The sequence below is a fragment of the Melanerpes formicivorus genome, unplaced genomic scaffold (genome assembly GCF_026170545.1).
Source record: "Melanerpes formicivorus ecotype bairdi unplaced genomic scaffold, bMelFor1.0.p_v2 SCAF_8, whole genome shotgun sequence".
In the NCBI taxonomy this organism is placed as follows: domain Eukaryota; kingdom Metazoa; phylum Chordata; class Aves; order Piciformes; family Picidae; genus Melanerpes; species Melanerpes formicivorus.
This window is the reverse complement of record NW_027142360.1, coordinates 20,017,706-20,026,697: the sequence shown is the minus strand read 5'-3', so window position 1 is coordinate 20,026,697 and position 8,992 is coordinate 20,017,706. Positions and strand designations below refer to the sequence as shown.

General features: G+C 51.4%; 1 protein-coding gene across 1 annotated transcript; it reads left to right on the top strand.

The window, feature by feature from the left end:
* The first annotated feature begins 2,113 nt into the window (after positions 1-2,113).
* Positions 2,114-6,155, top strand: DNAL4 (dynein axonemal light chain 4). The gene is made up of 4 exons (XM_068142465.1): positions 2,114-2,186; positions 3,807-4,030; positions 4,641-4,724; positions 5,890-6,155. Exons 2-4 carry the CDS (start codon positions 3,959-3,961, stop codon positions 6,052-6,054), a joined length of 321 nt encoding a protein of 106 aa, XP_067998566.1. The 5' UTR covers positions 2,114-2,186; positions 3,807-3,958; the 3' UTR covers positions 6,055-6,155.
* Positions 6,156-8,992: the final 2,837 nt, after the last annotated feature.

The window sequence follows — 8,992 nt, the reverse complement described above, 5'->3', positions numbered from 1 at the left end:
TACCCTGCAGCCCACTGTATCACCCCCCACAATCACAAGAAACCGTGGCACCCCTGTCCTTGGGCCCTATGCAGTTTGGGATTTGGCCATTTCCCCTTAGCTTTACACTCAGGAGCCGCTGATGAACAATCTTTACACCAAGCCCCAGCACTTCCCAAGGGGAACTGTCCCTGGGGAAACATTGATCAAAACGAAAGGAGGTTTAATTGAAGGCAGAATCATGCAGCATTTGTGCATGATTCTGCCTTCATGCACAGACAGACAGAGGCACAGGCACACAAACACCAACTCACACTGACTTGCTGCTTAGTAGCAAAAGTGGGTGAACTGTACAGGGATTAAAGCATTAGAAAAACTACAGTAAGAATATGATGCTTGAAAGCTCTGTGCCCCCAGAGAGATTAGAATAGCTGCCTGGAGATAAAGTAATGGTGATGGAAAGATCTTCTTGCTTGCAGAGATTCTATTCCTAATTACCTCTTCTGGAAGGGGAGAGGGGAAAAAAAAATCTCCCAGCTTTTATCTGCCTCCTGACAATTTTAGCTCTGTGCTTGCCTTGGTGCAGGGGCCAGAAGAAGGAAAATCGGTACAGGAGGTAGGAGAATGAAGGGGACAGGAGGCAGAGCTTCATTCCTGTCACCATCAGAGGCAAAGATGAATGATCACTGCAGCATTGTCTTTACAAGCCCAAAAATGGCTTCGCTGCCTCCACCACTGCTTTGTCAGACAAGCGACAACCAGGGGGTCTGATTCACTGTTCTGCTAGTGAAAGAAGCAACAATATGTTCTTCATACAGCTACAGAGGACTATGGTGAGGGAAGAGGACTACTTCACGAGCTGGCAGGGGTAGGAGAGTGCTCAACTCGTTCCTCCTCCCCCTTTTTTCTTCCCAGACGGCTAGAAAGAAAATCTTTCAGCTGACACCCAGCAACGATGACATTTCAAATACATGCTAGTCAAACCACATGGAAGATCTGGCTCATGAGCCACCCTGTAATACAAGCACAGGCCCTGATAGAAACCCAGCAGCTGGAGCTTTGCCCAGAAGAAATCTTTTCCCTCAGTATTACGGAGCTTGTTGCTTCGCTACCTGTATTAATTTCAGACAAGTACAATCCTAGACACTCAGGAAACCGTTTAAGCTCTCATTTAGAAGTAATCCCTATGTGGCTAGCAAGATTTAGAGAGAGCACAGGTTTCCTAGAGAGCTGAGAGTCAAAGGAAAACCTCAAAGGAAGCAGACACTGCAAATATAAAGGTCATGGAGGGTAGGAGGGGGCCAGTGAGCTCAGTGGGGATGAGGGCTAGTGTTGTAGGAGCTGCTTGCAAACTCCTGACCCATCCTCACCCTCCCAAGGTTATTTTCTTGTTCTTGTATCCCCACACAAACATGAGTGGTCTTTCCCACACAATGAAAAAGCATTGAATAAAAACCTGCACTTGCCCCAAACCACTCCAGTATCTAGCCCTGTTGTGTAAATCAAAGGGCAGAAGCAGGCCTCAAAAAGGTTTTAAGTCAGAAAGATATTGTCTCTCGACACCGCGCAGTTTGTGGATGCCGAGCAGCACCCTTCGGTGCAGCCTGCCCGGCTGAAACCCACCCAAAACCTCGGAGGTGGGGGGGAAAACGGCAGCATCCTGGAAGCCCCTCCTTCAGACTCAGGCCAGAGAAGCCACGGATCTCCCGAGCTTCCTTCCCTGACCCAGCCTCGGGGGCGTCCCACGGAGGGGCAGTGCTCAGGCCTGGCTCTAGCACCCGCGGGGCACAGCAGAGGCTTCCGCGGCCACGCAGAGCCGGGCTCAGGAGCCGTTCCCACTCACTACAGTGGGGCTGCTTAACGAGGGCCCCTGCGATGCAGGCGGCCCCTCCCCGGCCCCGGGTGCTCCTCTTCGCTCATCAGGAGCACCGTGCCGTAGGCACCACGGCCCCTCACAGAGACAGAGGCACAGGTCGATGCCGAGGCCGGACAGGCGCCTTACGGCCACCCCATGGCCGCCGCCCCAAGCCCCCGCACGATAACCTGCAGCGCAGGTCACCAATCAGACGCGCAGGGCAGCGCGCTCGCAGCCAATAGGCGGTGAGGTAGGTGGAACTTCCTGCGCCGGTTGCTACGACAACAACAGCTCTTCCTTAGCAACCGGCGCTGGGGCGGTGGTGCGGGCCGCGGTGGCGGCGGTGGTGGAGGTGAGGCCGCGCCCGGAGTCCCCTCGATCCCTTCCCCCTGCCTCACTCAGGGCCGCTTACTAAGCCCTTTTTTCCCACTTCCGTGAGGTTGAGGGCGACAGGTCGGTGTGAGCGAGCCGCTTCGGGTGTGCGGCCCGCCTGCCCGGCACCCCTTCGTTGTGCTGGGGCAAGGAGGGTTCGTCCCTGTCTCCCGTCCCCCGCCCTTGCTTGCCCTGGTGCCTGCGATCCCTGTCTGTGTCCTCCCAATCTCTGCTCATTTCTGGGGCTGTGTCCCGTCTGGATCTACGGCTGGGGGGCTGCACTCGGACCATCTCCCTGCCTTGTCTATTAACCAGCGCAACTGTCTGGGGCAGCTTCTCCCCGGGGAAACCGCCGCCGACCCGTGGAGCACCTCCTGGCGGCCTGCCTCGCTCTGTGGCATCTGGCGTGTCTCGGGGAGAAGCCGGGCATTGAAGTGGCTCCTGGGGTTTAGCCCGCTGCGGGATGCTGGTGCCAGCCGGGCGGCCGTTCCGTCAGGCTGTGGTGGGGCCGTGTACAGGTCCCACGGTCCTTCGTGTGAGAGCCAGTAGTCTGTCAGAGTTGGTGCCGTAGCCAGCAACTCTACGTGCTTGGCATGAATGTTTGATCTGTGTGGTGTTGCCTAACACTGTGTTTGTTTGGTTTTCTTTTAATATGGGAGGGCTTCCTCTGGGTATGAGGGGAAGGTGCTTTGTTCTGAATGAGCAAGCTAGAGGGGAGACCACAGTGAAATGTTCTGAATTTGCCAGTCAGACAGTGCTGTGCCTCTGAGTTGCCCAAGTAGAGCCTTGTTGGTGATTACCACAGTATCACAGTACAACTAAGGTTGGAAAGGGCCTCAAGGATCATCGAGTCCAACCTATCACCACAGACCCCATGACTAGACCATGGCACCAAGTGCCACATCCAGTCTCCTCTTGAACACCTCCAGGGACGGTGACTCCACCACCTCCCTGGGCAGCCCGTTCCAATGACGAATGACTCGCTCAGTGAAGAACTTCCTCCTCACCTCGAGTCTAAACCTCCCCTGGTGCAGCTTGAGACTGTCCCCCACAGATTAGGGCCAGATTAGGCCCATAAACACGGTCCAGCATTTTCCCATATGGTCCTTGCCAGCTGACAAATGCTCAGGGATGTGAAGAGCAAGTGCACAAATCAGACCAAGATGTTCCCGTTAAACATTTCTATCCAGACATGCACACCAATCCTGTTCCTGAAATACTCTTACCCTTCACTTGTTGTGTGCAGTTTGAAACTTTCACAGATAATAGCGTCCTGGGAAATTCCTTTTGGAATTAATCAACGGACATAATGGCTCATGTATTGTTCACCCCTTGTCAGGAGCCGTGCCCTGACTCTGCACTTCCCTCAGGCTTGACTGGTGCTTCTGGGAATGTGCTGTGCTCTTACAGCCTCATTTATGGACAGTGATGCATTTTTTAAATTCATTTGCATTAATGGTCATCAAGATAACTCTTTAAGTGCATGGTGTGTGAAGATGAAGCTGAGGAGCGGTAAGAGGGGACAGTGTTCTTGTAATCGTTTCATTTGCCTTCCGTTTTAATTCAGAGCTTTCCTTTTCTGTCTTTCTTTTCATTCAAGCGGTGTCTTCTGGGCTGAGAAGTTGCCACTCCTGCTGAAGCTGCTCTGCCTGTGTCCACTGAGCTGTGTGCCTCCCTGCCCTCTGCACGGCAGCCCCTTGCTGAGCTGCGGGCAGCCCCTTCGCCCTTGCCTGGGGTCACTGTGGAAGGACCATGGCAGACACCGGGGAGGGGAAAAAGGAGGAGGCTGATTATAAAAGACTTCACAGCTTTCCACTGATCAGGGTAAGAGGGCTGGATCACGTGTTTGCCAGTGCTGCAGATAGGAAATTCTGCCTTCATTCTTACCAACTTTCTGAACTAGAATTTTTCCCACTGAGAACATGTACTGATGGTCCAGCTGAGGGATCCAGGTCATCACCACTGCTTTCTTCCTGACCTGTCAGGGAAATTCATTAGTGCTGTTCCCCTCCCCCTGCCACTTCAGCCAGAGGAAGCTTGGGGCAAAGTGATTCATCTAATAGGTTGGACATGCTGCCTTTGGAGCACTCTCAGCGTTCTGGATGCAGCTTACTTTTCTCCCTAGAGGACCCAGAGTAAAAGATCTTGCTAGCCAGTCAGAGAGCAGAAAAGGAAGAAGAGGCTGTGTAATTCAGACTTTTGGCTGGGACAAAGGAAGAAAGAGATCCCTCGTAATGCAATAAGCCATTTTCACTTTTGCCATTCTCTGAACCAGGGGAAGTGCTGGTGTACAGACAAACCTGCACTGCTGGTGGTGCCCCAGGCCCAGCAGTCTAGGCCCTGCTATAGCCTTCACAACAGCAAGGGCTCCTTACTGTTGTCCTGTGTCTTCCTCTGGTCTTTCCACTGAGTTCCTGTTGTTTGCTCTTCCCAGCACACGGACATGCCGGAGGAGATGCGTGTAGAGGCCATGGAGCTGTGTGTCACAGCATGTGAGAAATACGCCACCAACAACGAGGTACTACCCAAACCCTAAAAGGTTCAGCCTTCAGATCAGGAAACTTGCAGGAGCAGGGCTGAGGGTGCAGGGTAGAGTGGTGTCAGATCCTGACATCCTATTAATCTTTTTGCACTGAGCAACGGCAGAAGACAGAGCTTGGCTAGATTTCAGATTCGCTGCCCTTTGTCAGCGAGATCCATAATAGCACTTTGCTTTCCTGTGGGAAACAGAGGTCAGTAGTGATGGTGCCTCCCAAACCTCACCTCCTTCCCAATCCTGCCTTGCCTGACATGCTTCCAACTCTGTTCATAAAATGACCTGTGTCCTGAGGGCTTGGTTCAGAACTGTTTGGAGACTGCCTCTTCCCATGTGTTGTTCAGTGTTGAGCAAGGCTGTCCTCATTAGAGTATGGAAGAGACTTGTCGTGGGGATGTGCCTGTGAAAGTCTTTGAGTCTTTAGGTACAGCCTGTTAAGTCTTCCCTCTTGGTCCTCAGCATCCTGGAAGAAGTTACTGAGACCATATAAATGGGGGAGTGATGGAGAAGTTAAAGCCTTTGGAAAGGTTGCCCTTGAGAACCAGCTGTAAAGGAAAACACCCCATGCTCTGTGGGCAGGGCACAGACTGCTTGTTGCTGGAGCAGTTTTGAGTTGGATCAAGGCAAAGCTATGAAGCCAGAGAATTTTTTCCTGTCCCACTCTGCCTAAGACTCTGCATGTCACTGCAAAATCTTCCTTGCTCCTTTTTTAGCTCAATCTGGGAGAAATGAGCCTTTTAGAAGTCAGCCTAGTTTCAGTATTTTGGTAATTAGCTGTAGAAGGAAAAAAAAGAAAAGAACTTCTGTAAAAATAGCCACAGCTTAGTGACCTGAATCTCCTCTCGTGCTGGCTGCACCCAGCGTAGCTCCATCAGCATCTAAACCAGACTGTGCAGACGAGAGGCAGGGCTGGGAGGTGTAGTACTTCAGTCTCTCCTACCTGTTGTGCCGGGGGCTGCTGGAAACACAGCCCTGTTTTACCCTTGGGTAAAGCTCTGGGGAGCTCCCAGTTCCTGCAGCGTGGCTGTTGTACCTGTTGCCCGTGGCCTGCCTGGTCTGGTAGAGGGAGAAGACAGCCAATTTGTATGTTTGCATATGAACTGCTTGCTCAGCCTAACCCTATGCTCTCCTCCTTACCGTTCTCCAGAGCGCTGCCAAGATGATCAAAGAGATGATGGACAAGAAGTTTGGGTCCTCCTGGCATGTGGTGATTGGGGAAAGCTTTGGCTTTGAGATCACTCACGAGATGAAGAACCTGCTGTACATGTTCTTCGGTGGCAGCCTGGCCGTGTGCGTCTGGAAGTGCTCCTGACATCCGGCCGGGTCCCAGACTGGCTGCATACAGGAGATCCTTCCTTCTCTTGACAGGTTTTGTACAATCTGGAGATGGGGCTTTATATTTTAATAGCTGAACGTCGAGCGTTTTCTTCCGTACCGCCTGCCGGTTCCGTGGGACACACACCCTTGGCACGTGTCTGCCAGTGAACTTCCTAAGCTGTCCTGTCCTCACTTGTGTCCTGTCTGCGGCCTGGGGCCAAAGCAGGAAGGAGGAGGTGGGGAGCAGGTAACCTTGGAACACGCTGCAGAGCTGTACAGCAGTGCTGGGAGGGGGAAGGGAAAGAGCAAGATGCTATCCAGCCCTCCCACTTGTTCCACATCGTGTCCTCGCTTCTCTACCTTCCTCACTACCATGTGGTATGGCTCTGACCAGCACCTGTCTCTCCTCTCTCTGAATGCCAAGAATACCTTCTTTCCTGCTTCTGTGATGTCCACACAGAACTGGCAGTGACAAGGGCCTCCCTTTGGGCTGCCTGTGGAGGTGTTAGCCACAGAGAAGCAGACTCAGCTTGCCCTTCCACGCTTCTCTCAGGAGGATACAACAGCTGAGCTGCCTGGGTGTAGGAGGTTGCTATGCAAACTGCCCCCTCCTTTCTCACCCACCACACACTGAGATAGCATAAAAACACAGGCGGCTGACGACGCCTGGGGAGTGGGTGAGAACTCTTCATAAGGCTCAAATGCCTCCCTGTCAGTTGCTGGGGGTGTTGCAAGTGCTGTGTACTTTCAGCATCTTGTTTGGAGGCTGGCAGAGGAAGGAGGCTCCATGTGAGATATCACTTGGTCATCAGAAACCTAGCATCTTTTTGGACTTGGGTTCTTTCAGGCTGTTTCATTTCTTAAAGCTGTCAGTGTTGGAGGATGGAGTGAGCGTAATTGTGTCTTACGTACATGGAGTATTTATACATATCTGGGGATCTGTGTTTTTACAACAAAAATTTAGTAGAATGACCTTTTCTCTGTGTTCTAAAATGAAAGTCCTGAAGTGGAGGATGATAAGAAAAATTAGTTGGGGAGCCGTGGAAGTAAGCAAGCAATGGTGTAGCTCAGGTGGAAGGCAGTGGCAAGTGTTCATCCCACATGTTTCCTGGGTGACCTGTAAGTAGCAGAGACCCCCCCTCATCCTCCCTTTTTAATGCCTTTCACAAGTGCAAGCCACAGTGCTGAAGAAGGTTGCCAGGCCCATAGTGCTACTGGCCAAAGGCCTCAGTCCACACAGGTGTTGAATTAGCAGCAAAGGAGTGTACCCATGTCCTCTGCCCAGGCAGTGTGCTTCTGCTTGGACCTTTGAGGTCTCACATTCATGGCTTCTTTGGTTTTCAGACTTCCAGAACAGTGCCAGCAGTACCACTGGCACCTTGTGTTTTATCAGAGGCCACCCTCTGCTCCATAGTTCAGTTCCAAAGGACCTTTCTGCATTAGTGTATGCAATGGATCAAACTGCTGGAGGGTCTTAAAATTCCTCTTCTTCCTTCTCTGAACCTCAGCATGATGCTAGAGATGTTCTTCTCCATTTCCTCATGTCAGGAGTTCTACAAGCCAGGATTTGGAGTAATATGAAGGCAACTAGAAATTATTTCAAGTTTGGATCATCTATGCTAGCTAGGCTCAAAGTCCTCTCACATCATTCCCTTGTTCATCAGGTGGAAGGGAATTGCAAGGTAGGGGGATACACATAACATACCATGAATACCTGCTCTCTGTGGTGGACCACAGGGACACAATCACTGTGCAGTGTAGAAGAGACCAAATCCTTCAAGCTGTCTCTTGGTGTGGTTACTCTCTCCAGCTGGCTGCCTTTGCATGAGACAGCACTGTTGACTGGCACATTCTGCTGCTGGCAGGTGGAAAAGATTATTTTCTCTTAACACAACTTTCTATCTCCTCTAGGTTCAGAGAAAAAGGTAAAGCCAGTGTGTTTGGAATTCCTAGTGTGTGAGCATAATGATCCCTTCAGCTGTAACATAGTTTCTTTAATCGTGCCCCTTTCACACTAATAAATAATTAACTGCTGTGTGCATATGCACACACACACTGGCCATGAGCATCTCTGCAGGGTTGTGGTGACCTGCAGATGATCACAGGGAGCTGCTTACCTCAGCACAATCTTTTGGCCTCACTGCCAGTTTGTTATCTTTTTGGACACCAGTTGACCAAAGCTAATGTCTCCATGACCTGCCTCAGCAAGGGGCAAATGTTGACCACTCTCCAGCCTTCTCGAGTCAGGAGCATGCAAGCAGATTGAGGTGAGCTAGGCATGACTTTGCAGCAAGTCAGTTCCCACACTAACTCCTCCAAGGTAAGTGCAAGGTGGCTCACAGGAGAGTGGCAGGCTATTTTTGTTCCCGAGGATAACACCTTTCCCACAAGAAACTGCCACGAAGAAGCCAGCTCATCCTCACTGGTTTGCCTGCCCATCATTGGTGCTGTACAAGCAAGCACAAACCTCAGCTTCTCATAGTGCAGCTCTGTGTATCAAGGCCCCAGTTCTGAGGCGAGTGTTCAATGAGATATTTTGGGGTATGCCTCTAATTTTCAGGGGAGTGCTGTTCATGCATCAGAGATGGACCCTTGTCCAATGTTTTGTTGCAAGAGACCCCTCTGGCTAATGCTCTGCATCCTCTAGAGTCTATGTGGTTTTGAGCATAAGCTGCAGTCTCTCACTGAAGGGTTTCACCTACAAATTTTCAGCAGAAAGCTGGTGAAGTTGGCAACCTGTGGCTTGCTATTGTGGTGTTCTCTCCCTCTTGTTTCTTGCCCCCTACATAACGCTGCCATTACCCATCAAAGTATCAGGCTGAGTCAGACACAGAAATGGAGATGAAAAACGCAGGGTGATGCATCAGTGCCAGCTGAAACGACCTCCTCTATCCACCCATCCTGCAAAGCTGCAGCAACAGCTCAGAGAGCTG

Bases quoted from the DNA above. Each gene is read 5' to 3' on its own strand.
- DNAL4 (XM_068142465.1), top strand. From the start codon at position 3,959: ATGGCAGACACCGGGGAGGGGAAAAAGGAGGAGGCTGATTATAAAAGA. The intron at 4,031-4,640 runs GTAAGAGGGCTG...TGCTCTTCCCAG, and splicing joins ACAGCTTTCCACTGATCAGG to CACACGGACATGCCGGAGGA. The intron at 4,725-5,889 runs GTACTACCCAAA...ACCGTTCTCCAG, and splicing joins AATACGCCACCAACAACGAG to AGCGCTGCCAAGATGATCAA.